The sequence below is a fragment of the Callorhinchus milii genome, unplaced genomic scaffold (assembly GCF_018977255.1).
Source record: "Callorhinchus milii isolate IMCB2004 unplaced genomic scaffold, IMCB_Cmil_1.0 Scaffold5, whole genome shotgun sequence".
Classification (NCBI taxonomy): domain Eukaryota; kingdom Metazoa; phylum Chordata; class Chondrichthyes; order Chimaeriformes; family Callorhinchidae; genus Callorhinchus; species Callorhinchus milii.
Genome location: NW_024704746.1, coordinates 34,581,798 through 34,598,104, shown reverse-complemented (window position 1 = coordinate 34,598,104; position 16,307 = coordinate 34,581,798). Strand labels below are relative to the sequence as shown.

At 38.6% G+C, this 16,307-nt stretch overlaps 1 protein-coding gene and 1 non-coding gene across 6 annotated transcripts in view; one reads left to right on the top strand and one right to left on the bottom strand.

Moving 5' to 3' along the window:
- Positions 1–16,307, bottom strand: part of tafa2 (TAFA chemokine like family member 2) — an 84,780-nt gene that overhangs the window by 29,633 nt on the left and 38,840 nt on the right. For all 5 annotated transcript variants that reach the window (XM_042335568.1, XM_007895256.2, XM_042335566.1 and 2 more), the window contains one exon: positions 13,641–13,723. In XM_042335568.1, coding sequence (XP_042191502.1) covers positions 13,641–13,722 — 82 coding nt within the window. In that variant the 5' untranslated portion in view covers position 13,723. The remainder of the gene's footprint in view (positions 1–13,640; positions 13,724–16,307) is intronic.
- On the top strand, positions 12,074–12,145 carry trnat-ugu. Its single transcript has one exon. It is a non-coding gene; the product is annotated as a tRNA-Thr (tRNA).

Genomic DNA, 16,307 nt, shown 5'->3' with positions numbered 1-16,307 from the left:
ACAACAACTTGCATTTATAAAACGTCCTTCACGCAGGGTAGCTTCCCGGAGCACTAGGCCCCCACATTAGGCCCCACATCCCACTACCTCCAACTTTGCCAGGCTCCCTGTTCTACAATGGATTTAATATCCTTGTTCTGACTTTCAAATGGCGTCTTGCTCCACTCCATCTCTGTGACGATTTCCAATCCTGCTCCCTACCCCATTCCCTCTACCTCCTACCTGCTGCACATCACCCACCAACCACTATTGCCCAAACTCTCAGCCACTAAATCTGTATATAGATAAAGTTGCATAAACACAACATGGGGGACTATTGAGCATTCTCAGACACCAGAGGTCCATCCCTTAAACTCCAGTAAGTGAAGGGCCACCATAAAATTGATTCCCCATGCAACCAGATCTTGTAGATAAGTTCCAGGTTTCTAGTTAGTCTGTGATTGGAGATAATGGTTGGGTGGGGAATGGGTTTGCAGATATCTCTCCTATCACTGCACAATATTGCAGCTCCGCAGCCCTTGGTTCAATAATCTATTAAGAGTGAGAAATAGGTCTCTATTCTATTTTATTCTCTCTTTGAAGTCTGCCTGTGTTTAAGAGGTCGTGTCCTCTAACTGTTCAGAATGCAGGCTGGTTCTGAAGAGAGAACAATATTATGAAAATCCCTGGGGAATCACATTCAATAAAGACAGGTGAAAAATAAATATATCTGCAATTTCCAAATATAGCTGAAGGACTGGGTTGGTGGACAGTAAAGCTATTACTGGCTTAGTTTAGCATTGAAGATTTGGGTGATCTAGTAACAGCAATGGGTCTATGATTCCTCAAGTGTTGGAAAACTTTCTGAAACCAAGTTTGATCTCAACAGCAAGACCATAGAGTAGTTTGTCAAAAGTCAGATCTGACAGCCACTCGAATGGTGGTTAAGAGATTTGGTTAAGAGATTGTAGAACAGCAGATGTAGAAGAGTGCTATTTGTTAGTTAGTGCCTTTAGGAATGGGAGGAAACATTGCAGAGGAAAGGCAAACAAAAACATTTAACGAACAATTTGAAGAAAAAATGAAATCCTGAAGTGTATGGGATGGTGGAACAGAGAGAAAGTTAAAAGAAATTCTCTTCTATTTAGTTAATTATTTTGCAATGACTGTCATGGAAATTGACTATTCACTCCCCAAAGTACATGATTAGCACAGAACCACAGAAATCGACAACGCAATCAGATGCCATTCGACCCAATTGTGCTTATGTTGTTGTTTACTCCTCGATAAAGCCATCTGTTTTTTGCCTTTTCCCCCTAAATAATAATCCTTGCATTTGATATAGCACCTTATCGTGTTGTTGAGATTTCTCAAAGCACTTCACAGGATGTACCATCCTCTGCATGTGATTATTCAAATTCCAACACACCCTTGATGACATTTAGTTTCTCATACCAATTTTTCACTTGAAGTGGTTCTTCTTTCTGGATTCTGCTTTTGATTAAACAGTGGTTAAGCTTCCTCATGAGAAAAAGGCCTCAGTGGGACATTATTTCCAGAATGCTGCATTGAAAGACATTTCTCCAAATGGAGAGAATAATTAAAGCATCACATTTTTCAATGTGAAATCTATCTGGTTGAGTCTGAATATGGCAGAAAAATTATGCTTCAGTGAAAAATCGATCATTACAAGTAGAATATCTCAAACAAATAAATATGCATTGCGAGGAACACAGCTGGAGATGTTTTATATAACAAATAATAATTCTTAGTTTTGATATAGCGCCTTTCACGTCAGGAGGACATCTCAAAGAGCTTCACAAGATTTTTAATGTAGGTGAACGAAGCATCAGTAAATAAAGTATCTGTATTTTTTAATATAAAAATTGTGATGAATCAGTGAATGTTGCTGATAAGTATCAAAACCATGCTTTCTAGCTTGTTGATGTATATTCTGTAGTTTTATAATACAAAGTACTTTGATTAATTTACCCATATTAAAAAGTCAACACTGTAATGCTGGTTTACTGTGTTTGAAAATTATAACCGAACTTACCAAAAAAGTAGCTGTCATTTAGAAATGTAGATTATTATGAAGTGATTCTAAGGAATTTGCAAAGAATTCCTCAAATTTCGGTGACTAACCAACTATAGTTTGCTGAATGAAGATTATAAATACAGTCAAGATATAGGTACCATGCCTTGTGTTGGGTTACAGACCATTCACAGCTAAAGGTATCAAATGACTATAAAAGTCATCCATCAATTCACAGAACGATCGGTTTGCAATTTAAATACTGCAATGAACTTTTGCAGTTAGAGGAAATCTAGTTGGATTTGTACAAATTTGATTCACGAACATCACTATGATGTTTTACATTTTAGACTCTCAGAAATCTACCGTGTGAAGAGCACTATATTCATTGTCATAATGTATCACAATGTTGTAGAACTTGAACTGACGTAGGAACTGGAGGTGTTTGAAACAATTCCAGGAAATAACACACACTTTAATCGGTTTATAGAATAGTTCACAGTTTTATGTGAACTTTGGGACATGACAGCAGAGATCATTCCCAGTCCTGAACATTCCATGTATTATTTTATGAAGTTATTATTCTATATGACGCACTGTTATTCTATATAGCAAGAAAAACCTCCAGGGCTACATTGTTTTATTCCATGAATCAATGTAATTGTTCAGTGTGATGATTTTTGATGTCTTTTATTTTCAATGGGTGCGAACATTTGACTGATAAGTTTCTAGCGTTCAGTGTAGTGAGAAACCGAGGATGACTAACCAGTTGGATAATGTCAATGTTTGGTGTGAATAGGCAGAATTTTCCATGATTCCACTCTATTGAATGTGGCCTGGGTTCCATTCTTCCTGTGATCTGACCAGTTTGTACTTATTTTAAATAAAGACAGTCCCTTTGAGTATCAGGACTTACGATTATTTTCAAGTTGAATCATGACTTAGGACAGAAATAAGGTTTTAATGAATACAGTAAAAGTTGTGCAAGTCTTATTTGTATCGATCGTATAATCGCCTTTCGTACACCTGCCCAAGTCCCGTTGAATTTCCTATTATTTATACGTTTCAGATTACTCATATTTTGTATAAGTCATATTAAATGTATGGTTCCCAACTGATGCAACTTATGTAAGGTTTACTGTATGAAAACGGTTTAGTAATTCAGGGATATTGGTGTCAAATAACTCAGAACATATGGTTAAAATCCAGCTCCTACAAAATGTAGGCTTACCAAGTAATTGTATTCAGTACTAGGACATTCTGTCTCCATCCTAAAGTGTCCTTTTGTGGCACATGTGATGAGCTGTCAAAGTGGATACATGACTTCTTCAGACAGTGTAAACACAGGGTCATGATAAATGGATTTTGGCCATCTTATCACCCACATAGGATCCCTCAAGGGATCGATCCACACTTGATACCACTCTGTTCCTCAACTTCATCAATGAACTGGTTCATCATGAAATGGGATGTTTTGGCTGGTGATCACTGCAGGCAGACAGTGCAGTGGACAGTGGGTGTACACACTGTGTTATCTTCAGCAGGGAGAAGATAACATCAGTCAAGAATTCTGTCAAACCTTGACTGGTTTGTGGATGACATTATATCAAAGGGTGTTGGCCTGAGGTGTGATTATTTGAAGATACAATCTGAAATAAGTCAATTTAGAATGAGTTTCTTTAACCACTTCTCCCAATTGTGTCTGATTCTTCCATTTCTATCACTTCGCCTTTTTGTTTTATTTTAACGTTTTCCTGTCTGCCATTCTGTTTTCACCTCTGTATTTCCATATTTTGGTTTTTTTCCTTACATTTACTAGTTTTCAGAACAGTTTTGATTTACTTGTTCGTTCTTTAGCCTTGTGGCTTTCTTTTCTCGTGATTTCCTTTTTTAGTTTTATTTCCCTTTTTGTGTCATTGCTTTTGGGTGTTCATTTTCATTCCACTTTTACACTTTTCCACTGTACCCTTTTTTGCTTCATGATTCTTTCACTTTTTTCTTTCAACTTTTTCTTTCTCTTCGATTCTTAGGTCTGCCTCTGTCTCGTTACATTTGAGAAATTTGTAAATTTTCATTCATAATTTTAGAACCACAGAAAGGAAAGAATGTGAGAGGCTTTTTACCGTGTTTTGCATCGTACCTTACAGGCATCTGTACAGGGGATTCCTAACACGATTGGATTTGAATTTCTGTTTTTCACATGTATAGAGCTCATACAGTATTTAAACAGATGGATATGGATAAGGGCAAAAGGCATCCTGACTAGATCTGTCTGTACAGCCAGAGCTTGTGGAATGGATTAGGCAAAGATATTGTTTGATGGCCAGAAGAGTCGGTATATAAATGCAATATGTTGTTGGTGGAGGTGTTGTTGAGTCAATGATGGGAGTCATAGATCAAGTATTATTTATACAATAGGATTAAGTACAGGACTTAGACAGAATACTTCTCCTTACTGGTGTATTTTGTTTCTGTATTCCATAGAATGTCAAAAAATATAGTACGAAAATGTTAACAAATTGGATTGAAAAAAGCATCTTATCTCAGTCAGTCATTTTGCCAGATGTTGCCCAATACTTGCAAGGCATTAGAAACATGTAAATGGAAACCTGCAAATAAAGCGAAACAATTACAAATGTGTTGCATTGTTTTGGCTTTATTTACATGTTCATTTTGTGGATCGCATCATGGCAATCCTTCCATCAAAATGACTTATATATAAATAAGTGATACTTAATAAGGGGGCACATGAAACTTAAGCTATAGGGTTGATGATAAATTGCTACATTTAATCAAAAGTCAACAAGAAAACAGAATTGTAGAAGGGATTCACCAATCAGGACCTCTACCCAACTGATCTGGAGTCATGATTCCCAATTACAAAAAGCACTACAAGCATCAACTCTGGTGTATTACTGACAAAGACGGTCTAAAAATCCCAGGAAGCAAATTTAGAAAGAGGATAAATCAATCGGTTTGACACAAAACCCATTTGATATACAGAGGAACAAAAACGTTGCTTACATTCACCAGGAACATAACATTTTCCATTAGGAAATGGCGAATGTAGATCTGAGCGGAATCTGAAACAAATATTTACTTTTGACAAGCTCAAACATGGTTGCACGTATAAAAGAACTCTTTTCCAATAGCATATTGTGTATAGATTGAAGCGACACTTCACTCATTGACAAAATCATGCCTCATAATGCTTTTATTCTCATTATCAATCAAATGGTCCCTGATGTGGTTCAAACAGTCACATAAATTGTGAAAGATAAATGATACTAACATCTAGATTATTATTTTCTTTCCTGTATTTCATTTCTATATCCCAACATATACTAAACCACAAGTGACTGAGTAGGCAGCTCTCTGGTCAGTAATTCACAAGCGTTAACCTATAAACTATACTTCTACTGCAACATGCATCACCATGGAGCTCCAATGGATAATGTTCTATAGCTAGGAAACCTAACAATGAGAGTTGGGCTGGAATGATAATTTTTCTCATGAGTGACATTGCTTCAGTTGAATATTAGACAATGATTCTTCAAAATAAACCCATGTGCTTCAAATTACAAAAGAATCATTTGGCCCATTACTAATATCTAATAAAATACTATCTCCAGCAAACTGAGGAGCTATTGCCTTCGGTAAATGGCTGAAGAGGGAGGTAAACCTCCCTATGTAATTATTAAAATCAATTAAATAACTCTTGATCAGATTATAATCAAAGCTTTCCCCCAAATTAATGAACAAGATGTAAAGAAATCCTTTGATACTTAACACTTCAAGACTGTAAGCAAATAAAAGGTGATCCTAACCTTTTAAATGCTTTGTTGTATTATAGAAGTTAGACTAATACAAGAATAAAAAAGAATTGCTAACATCTGTAATGGGCAAATGCTTGAGAATCTACTATGGGTTGCTTTCAGTATTCATCTGATGAATACAGAGGCTATAAGGAGCAGTCAACATGAATTTATAAGCCATAGCTCATGCTTCAAGAATCTGCTGAAATTCATTGCAGAAACTAAATTGCCAGTTGAGGATTATTCAGTAGATCTGATTTACTTGGATTTTCAGAAGGTACTCAATAAAACTTTATGTGCAAGACTTCTTAAAGAATGCGACGGTTGATGGAATTAATGGAAAATTAGTTTATTGAATTGAAAATTGCCTTAAGAAGAAAGAGCTGAATGTGAGGATAATGAAAATAGCTTTACCTGAACTTAGTAACGAGAATGGTACAAGGATACGTTTTAAGTCTCCCTGCATTCCCACTATTCATAAATTTACTTAGAGGAAAGTAATTTCAATATTATAATGTTTTCAGCTCTGCTATGTGGTAAATTAATATAAATAATAGTTAGAATCAATTAAGCAGATAATTCAAGCAATGTCAGATGGATTTTAATATAGATAAATGCACAGATAATATCTTTTTTAGTCAGCTGGATGTGAGGGAATGCAGAAACCCATCACCATGCTTAAGAGTGTCCAAACGAAGCTAAGATTTCCACGCATCCCACCTATACTAGGAAATTCCAGACATAAATTGTTGGAATGGAATGCACACTCTCTCCCTGGAGAGCGTGCACATTCCATTCCAATTCCGCTTACCCAATTCTGGAAAGTATTTGCCCCAGGTTGGCAAGAGCCAATACTTGGGATCTCAAGGGTTGGCGTAAAGCTGGAGTCCAACCAGCTAAAACTGCATAGCTTGTTTTGATAGCACTGTGTGGTCAGCTTTCTGCTGCTTGTCCAGTTGGGGCTTTGGTTTGCAGGGTTAACAAAAACTGAATGGGATGATTCCCTGCCCCCAAGCGACTGGTCTGCCCTTCCAAGTCCTGCTGATGAGCCAAGCTGCCTGTGCAGTACTGGATAGATGAATCATATCAGAATAAGTAGTAAACATGCACAAATGATGAGGGATTTTTAATCCCTCACTGAAAATCAGGCTAACAAAACAAATCAAATTCTAGCAGTTTGGACTGCCGAAATTTTTAACACATTCAATCTTCCGAGAGGATTCAGAGAACAAGATCATATTTGGAGCTCTAAAATATGAAGAACATCTCCAGAGCTGAACTTGTTCTCAATGCTTCTAAGGTCGGTATGGGAACTTAGTCCAGATACAACAACAACAACAAAATTACATTTATAGAGCGCCCTTCATGTCGGGAGGACGTCCCAAAGTGCTGAACAGTCAGGGATCAGGACCCAAGCATGGGGGAGGGGTGGTGTAGGGTGAGGGAAGGCAGAGAGGTGGGAGGGCGACCAAAGGCACGATTGAAGAGAAGGGTCTTGAGACCGGCCTTGAAGGAGGCAAGGGAGGAAGCGAGGTGAAGGGACTGTGGGATGGAGTTCCAGAGTGTGGGGGCAGAGAGGCTGAAAGCCCGGCCACCGATGTTGGGGCGGGTCGGGCAGGAGACATGGAGCAGACTGAAGCCCGCTGAATGGAGGGAGGGGGCAGGTTGGTAGGGAGTCAGCAGGTCAGAGAGGTTGGAGGGGGCAAGGCCATGGATGATAATAATAATAATAATAGTAATCCTTGAATTTGATAGAGCGCTTTTCATGGATGGCCTTGAAAGTGAGAATGAGGATCTTGAACTCGATCCTCTGAGGGATAGGCGAGCCAGTGGAATCAGGCGAGGGTGGGAGTGATGGGTTCACGGAGCCTGGTGCACGAGAGTACACGAGCTGCGGAGTTTTAGATGATCTGCAGCTTGTGAAGGGAAGAGTTGGGAATGCTGATGAGGAGGAAGTTTCAGTAATTGAGCCTTGATGTGACAAATGCAAGCATAAGGGTTTTTAAATCTTTTAAATGAGAGCCATAGATTCTCCAGATACAAACAAACTTTAATTTAGATGATAACATAATAAGAGATATAGATTTGGATAAAACTACGGTGACACTTGTGATTCTAGAGATTAGAGTTCCCCTCCCCGCCCAAAAGTCTTCCTATTAATATAATGGATATGATGAACAGACAGACCCCCAATAAAAGTAGTTGACGTTGTGTTGATTAATGTCTTATTGGGGGAATAGTTTTAGATAATGTACAAATAGGTTTGGACTTAGATGAACAAATACTCCATGGGGAACAATGATCTACCTTTGTAGAAACTGGAGGGGTGGTGGGGGGGGGTGGGGGAGAGAAAATAAGACCTGGTTTGAATAATGCAGTTGTGTGGGCGGATACATTTTTTTTCTTATAATTGGAGTTCAGAAAGTATTTATGCAAAACTTGGGTGGGTTTTGTACGGTCTACAGAAAAAAACAACTTGATGGTCTGAACGGTCTTCCCTCTATCAATGCTTTCTTCTCATTGCTGGAGTTTGTTTGTTAAACAACAAAAAGTTGCATTTATATAGTTCCCTTGATACTGGACGACGTCTCGCAACGTTGGATATAAACGTTGCTTCTGTAAACACTGTGACTTTAGAATAGTAGTCGCCAAGGTGACATGATTCACGTAAGATGGAAGAGGCAGCAGTTTCAATGAAACCAAAAAGATGACTCCAATATTTCATCAATAGGTGTATGCCCTTGAACCCCACAACCACAGCGACACCAAAGCAAGGTGTCGCTCACAGGCAGTTTCAAACAGAATATTTTTTCAAGGAATGATTCATCTTTTGTGACAATGACTGACACATAAAGAATGGAAGTGCATGTTATCTTCTTCCTGCACTTCAGTGAATCCAGCACAGCACATCAGTCCTGTGTTTTCAGATAGATGGGGCAGTGGCCGATGCCCTTATAATATCCTTGCAAGAGGTGATGACATCTTGAAATGATATTGAGCATTCTTCGGCTGTCATTAAGGTACAATGGAAGTGACAAGAACACTACGCAATCCCGTTGCTTCATTCCTTACAGCTGCTAATTAGGACATGGTTTTCCCTGGAAAATGTGACAAGACTTTCTGTAGGTTAACAATCTGCTTACACTTTGGTTTATTTCAACGTGATCATGTTCAGACCAGTAATTCCGAACTTGAAACTTTCGCCACCCCAGAGATAAAAGCAGATGATTTCTTTCTGTACTAACCAATGACTGAAAAATCCATTCTGTACAATGAATTCGGTCACTTAGTACAATTATTAATCCTCTTGTGGGAATGTAATAATAATAATCCTTCCATTTGATATAGCGCCTTATTACGTCTTCGAGATGGCTCAAAGTGTTTCACAGAATATACTGTAAAGTGAATTGACTGTATATTTGTGGGAGAACGCGGCAGCCAATTGCGCACAGCAGTGTCCCAAAACAGTCGTGGATTGAAGTGACCAATTTCTTCTTTTTTTTTTGAAGGAATTATTACCCCTGGAAAAGCGATCCGCCAATCAACTAACAGCTGGGTTCCTACTTACTGCTAGATAAACAGAAATGTGTGGAGTAAGGAAACTTACCCAACATTTCGCCGTGCCGGGAATCAAACCTAGTTGTCTCACTTGCAAGGCAAGCGTTCTAAGCACTAAGCTACAGGACTCTGCAATATTCACGCAATAAAGACATGGACTGAACTGCTAGCTGGGACAAAAACTAATCAAGTAAAGTTCCTGACCGAAGACTCATTGCAGAGCTAATAAACAAATAACAGCTACCATTGAGTCATTTCAAGACAGTAATCAAGCCTCAAGCTTCATTCAAGATTTATGATGTTTCTGAAGTCTTTCAGAAGATTAGTGCCTGCAGTAATCAATCCCTGGTCTCTGGCATTTTCTGTGCAATGTTGGTTGTGGATATGTCTGTAACTATTGCAGGACCATAAACTTTGGTTAGCCGGGTGTTGGACTCATGAGGAAACCCATCACTGTACTTAAGCGTTTCCAGACCAAACTACAAAGAGTTCCATATATGTACGTTTTTCGTGACTCTGCACTGTCTCACTGGAGGAACGCACCCTGCTTATTTAATCCTGGAGGATTTAGCAGCAGGTTGGAAAGAGCCAAGGCTTGGGGACTCCAGAGTCTGCATTGGGATACGGCTGGAGTATAGTTAGCTATAATCACACAGCTATCCACTGCTTGTCCAGAATTCCTAACGGTTAGGACTTTGGCTACTTTTATCCTATCAGGAGCCAAGTGCTAAAAGGGTTTAAATGGATTCAGTTTTTGTCTTTGTAGAGTTATTTGGGGAGAGGATTCAAATTTGTTTAAAATTGCATAATGGTTGCATATTGACTGCTTGCATTGTTCAAACTCATTCATTATTCAGCAAGGGGCATTCAAATTTTGTTACACAATGTAAGATTAATATTCACGATATAACAGTGCACATAGATAGCACTATTATTTATTTGATTTTTTGTAAAATGAGCACTGCCCACTGAATAACTGATCCAGCAATTGTTTTGTCACTGAAAGAGACTTTTGGTTTGGCTTAATCACTGACTTCTTCAGCAGAAAAACTAGTTTTACTTTTTTAAAAAAGACATAATTACTGGAATTGAAGTGGCTGCCACACACAATTTCACTTCATGACACCTGCCTAGACAATACCTAGCATGTGTCCAGCAGACGGTGGATAAAGTTCCTCGCTGGCTCTAAAACTGTGAAGAGAACAGAATGTGGCCTATTTTTTCCTTCATAATCAAAAACGTTGATGGATCAAACTGTGTAATAGATACGTCAAGCAACATCTGCCGTTTCTGTGTCATTTCATACTGATATGTAGCATTTTCACCTGTCCCTCCTCCCCACCCCTCTTAAATAAACAACAAACAAACAAATTACATTTGTATAGCACCTTTCACGTCGGGAGGATGTTCCAAGTTGCTGGACAGTCAGGGATTTGGACCTGAGCTGGGGGTTTGGGATCAGGAGGGGTGGAGGGCAAGGAGGGCCGAATGCACGGTCAAGGAGGATGGTCTTGAGACGTGCTTTGAAGGAGACAAGGGCGGGAGCAAGACGAAGGGACTGTGGAACGGAGTTCCAAAGAGTGGGGTCAGAGAAGCTGAAGACCCAACCGCCGATGGTGGGGCGGACCAGGCGGGGAACATGGAGCAGGCTGGAGCCTGCTGAGCGGAGGGAGTGGATAGTTTGATATGGGGTTTGCAGGTTGCGGAAAAGTTAACAGACAGGTCTACAAACTAATTTCTGGATTATTTGTCAGTGTTGAAATATTTGTGAAACTTTTTTTTGGGTGCCTTTATTTATAAGGAAGATTTGATAATAAGTTTAGGGTTTCAAGCTTTGTTCCCATTATCCGCATACGATTTGTGAACGAATTATGTTCTCATGCTGAATAAAACTAAAGACATCCTTTGTAGGAGCTCCTATCAGACAACAAGCATGTTAACCCGATTGGAATTGTCCTTTGTCTCATGTGTTCGTCAAAGTTCTAGTAAAGTATTTCACTGACTTGAGCTGCATTTATATCACTAAACTAATTCCTGTTTTAGAACAAATAATTATTGACCATTTAAACCACGTTTCGGTGTTATCCCAAATCACAACTGTTTCACATCTCCTCAGGAGCTGGGAAAGGTTAATAGCAGTCTGTATGGGGAAGGAATTAACACAAAAGCAAGCACTTTGGATTTATGTTGCCCTCAGAGATGGGACCATCACTGGGGAAAGGCAACCATGTGAACTTGAATGTTGTGTTAATGAATTATCTATTTAATTATTTTATATTTTTTATTTTTAAATTGGCCTAAGTAGGGATCAACTTTGTAGATACTACAATAAATACAAAAAGCAAAAAAATGTTTCTGGATCAATAAGGTAGACAGAGAGCATGTTGTGCAAAACATATACATGTGTGAATGTTAAGTTGAAGAAGTCAGCTTCTTCCAACTTGCTTAATGTATTGCTACTTCACCTACTTAAGATAAGTAAATAAATAAATACTTATGATAAGTGGTGACCTCCTACCCTTTTCCAAGGCTATCCTGTTATTCCTTAAGAAACAGAGAAAACCAGATGTGTCCTATCCCATGACTGTCAACATTTAACATAAAATCATACATTTTATACATATTCGTATAACATAATCCTGAATAATATTCCATTAGAAATTCCTTAAATTGTTATATTGCATGGAGTCCTGTAGCTCAGTGGTTAGAGCACTCGCCTTGTAAGCAAGAGACCTGGGTTTGATTCCCGGCAGGGTGAAACCTTCGGCAAGTTTCCTCACTCCACACACTTAATAATAATCCCTCAAGAAAAAAAAGAAAAAAATTGGTCACTTCAATCCACGACTGTTTGTGGGACACTGGAGTGCACAATTGGCTGCCGCGTTTCACCCACAAATATACAGTCAATTCAGTTTACAGTATATTCTGTGAAGCGCTTTGAGACGTCTAGAAGACGTGAAAAGCGCTATATCAAATGCAAGGATTATTATTATACGTTTAGATGGAACAGTCTGGGGTCCCAAGCCTTGACTCTTGCCAACCTGCGCTTAATATTTTCCGGAATTAGGTAAGCAGGCTGCATCCCTTCAAAGAGAGTGCACATTCAACAATCCAACAATCTATCTCTGGGATTTCCACGTGTAGGTGGGATGCGTGGAAATCTCAGCTTGGGTTGGATACTCTTAAGCATGGTGACGAGTTTCCACATGTGTCAGACACCCGGCTGACGAAAAAAAAAATAGATGGAACCCCTAATAACACAATGAACTCTTTAAAAAGTGTTTTGTTCATCTAACCAGTTGCTTTCCTCTTCTCATTGACATTGGATGATCTTTCATCGCTAAGGTAATTATCTTATGACTGCAAAAAATGGAAGAGGCTCATCTATAGATGTTCTCTTGTCGTGTGTGGCAAGATGGCAGCAAGACCACCATTCAGCTGCTTTTGTTACGGTAAGTGTCATATATATTTGATTGAATATGCTAAGTACGTACCTCATAGTACCTCACTTATTCCTTTGTACAAAATGCAAAATACTGAAGATGCTGGAAATCTGAAACAAAAACAGAAGTCACTGGGAACACTCAGCAGGTCAGGCAGCTTCCATGGAGAAAGGAAAGTGAATCAATGTTTCGGGTCCACGACCATTCTGACGAAGTTCTGACGAAGGGTTGTGGACCCGAAACATTGACTCACTTTCCTTTCTCCATAGATGCTGCCTGACCTGCTGAGTGTTCCCAGCGACTTCTGTTTTTGTTTCTTATTGCTTTGTAGCTTCCTGTTTCATCATTCATAATAATAAAGGTTGCAAACATATTATCATTAAAGTAGTTATCATTAAAGTAATTGATAGCAGAACATTTATTATCAACCTCGATTAAGAGAGCAAAATCTTAAACGTTTTATTTATTTATTTTTGTGTTCCCTCCGTCCTGCCCCGTGGTTCAGTTACTCTTTCCCTACCCCAGCTCACAGCAGATATTATGGGAATGCAAATTATTTTGATTTAGATAGATTCACTCAGGTCAAAACAGTTGCACTTTTATTGGGCTTTAATGCAGATCATTAATTTTTGACAAACTACAGCCTTATTAAAATAAATTGAGCTTTTTACTTTGCTTACTGCTGTGCAAGATATCTATTTTGGCCTGACATTATTATGAATGCAGAGTCATAATTAGGCTATTGAAAACCACAAGCACAAGAAGAGTGTTCTGAAAAAGTTCAGAGTCATCAATAGAAAGATTTCATACCTTTATGGTGGTTTGCAGCTGATATCAATTTTCCCCAAAGGGTTATCACACATATAATAAGCAGCAATGTCCCTTTAACCATCCTTTAAAAAAAGAGAAGAGAGGTTGTCAATGTTTGCCATATCTTGGACTTTTCATGGGTCATAACGTAACTCTTATCACAGCATTCTACTTTCATTCATTCAAGCAATCAACACTAAATAAAATAGAATTTATCAGAAGCAAGAGAAGTCAAGCCAAAAACTTAGCAACGAGGAGATAAAGAATATCAGTACATGAGGAGACCATTCAGGGTATCATGTCTATACCTACTCCTGCCAGTTTTTCTAAGGTGCCTTTATTCAGATCCTGTTTTCCAGCTATTTCCCTATATCCCTTAATGTTCCTTCAACCAGCATTGCCAGCCGTATAGTGCATTCAGGCTAATGTTTAGCATAGATTGTGCCGAGTTCAGCAGGATTTGGAATGCATTGCAAAGAAAAAAAACTTTGCTAAATAAAACTGATCGACTATGGACTTCATCAATCTGTGCTTTAAGATTTATAGCTTCAGGTTTCTGCATCATTGAAGGGTTCGCTCCAGATGGTAAATTGTCCAATTTCATTTCAGCACAAAATAATGCTTTTATCCTGATGAATAAAAGTGACAGTAATGCCATGTATTTGCACCATTTGAACGCTACTCTAAAATTCATTTGATATCCATTTATGTGTGCACAAAGATGCTCAAAATATGGACCGTACTCCAGGGAAATGTAATACAATTAGCAGAACAAATAGCACTAATGCAAATGATTTTCATAAATTTTAATTTTTTGTATGGAACCCAATGTGGCTCAATCTGCACTTCACAGGAAACCTTTGGGTATAGGCTGTGCAGTCACTTTCCAAAAGAACACAAACATGGATTCTGTCCAAAGTTCTTGGCTTCTTGGACAAAATCCAGCACGCATTAAAGTCACCAGTGGCTACAGGGAGAGCTCTGTGAGGAGTGAGGGCGAAATTTTATTACTGCCATGTTTGCCTATGTCAATATTGATTCCTAGCCCCACGATTGAGAAAAAAAATTATTTGATTCACTGGTGCGAAGCAAAATGTATGCACCATAAAATGAATGTTCAGATTTTTATTCTGCTGCCACTTTTATTACTCCATTATGGCTGATTATGCTGCTGAGATTTAACAAGTCACTCCCCTCACTCACAAGGTAATCCCTGTATATCATATAGAGCCTTTTTGTGGTGATAGTCTATATGATATACAACATGTACATTTATCATGTTGTATATCATACAGAGTCGTATCATGGTGTAACAGTTTATTCAAAAATAAAGTTCAGTTCCAAAAATCTTTCTACCCTATTTCCATTTATCAAAAACAGTTACCGAACAGAAATAAACTAAGTACTGTATTACAAAATATATTTATTGTATCTGGTTGTAAAGCACATGCATATTTGTGGTTTCGTGATCATTGCTGTAGAACCATTAACAAGCTGAAATTTAGTTACCTTGACTATTCACTTAATGCTTTTGGGCTTAATAAGCAGTTATTAGAAGTTTTGTTAACTTCTTCCTTATTAAGGATGGCATGTGGTGTAAATCCCACTGCTGTCTTTGTTCCTGGGTGGTGCCAGCATTACAGATGTGGGCTGCTGTGACATCCCAATGAAAGTCTGTAGAGAAAGAGTTGTTAACGTTCCTGTGCAAAATAATTGCAAGTGTTTGCAGAATAAGATCAGTGGTAGGTAAAGAATGCACTGAGGTAGATGAGCACAGGAGGAGATGAGCCTCTTGTACATTATGATCTGCCAATGTGTTCTATTCATAATGCGGTTTTGTTATGTATGTGCAGAGGTTCGCTACCTCTTTCAATTATGTATGGCTGTCAGTGCTTCACTCTACCTGCACAAGCCAAGCATGATGGCATCATGCAATGCTCAAGGCTTTTTTCTGCCCTCTTCTGTCCTGACAATTAAACTGATTGGCAAAGGAAATCTATTGCTACTTTGTGATCATTTATTTCTGTAAACGCAGAGAACCAAAATCAAATCCATATTTAATTTTATTGCACACAACTGCGAAGTTAGTTGGCAATAGTCAAACGTTTAAGATGCATTAATTTTCCTCAGATTCATAGTATTTTGGCCTAAAAAGTCATTAGGAATTCCACAGTGGCCACTGTGCAAGATATTGCAGGTTGTTTCAGCTTTTACAAAGAATGTACAGCACAGAAACAGGCCTCTCTCAACTATCCGGTGCTTGTTACTCCGCACTAATCTTCGCCCATTCCATACTCGCTTCTATTCCCATCTTCCTCATGTGAAGGCTCAGCTTCCTCTTAAATGCTTAAATGCATCTACACTATCTGATTCAACCATCACTTTAGGCAGTGAGTTCCACAAGCTCACTACCCTCTGCATGAAAAAGTACCTCCTAACTTCTCTTTAGATCCCCTCCTCACTATCTTGTATCTGTGTCCCCTGGTTATGGACTCCCCAGCCAGTGGAACCAGCCTGTTACCTTTGGCTGCCACTATTGTGCTTTCCTTATAATGACTCTGTGATGTCACCATAAGCAGAAAGTTTTGTTTCCAAAGCAGACAGTAATTCTAGTTGCGAGGAGTTTGTCCATTTCCTCAGTGGTCTGCTTTATTAAGTTATACAGGA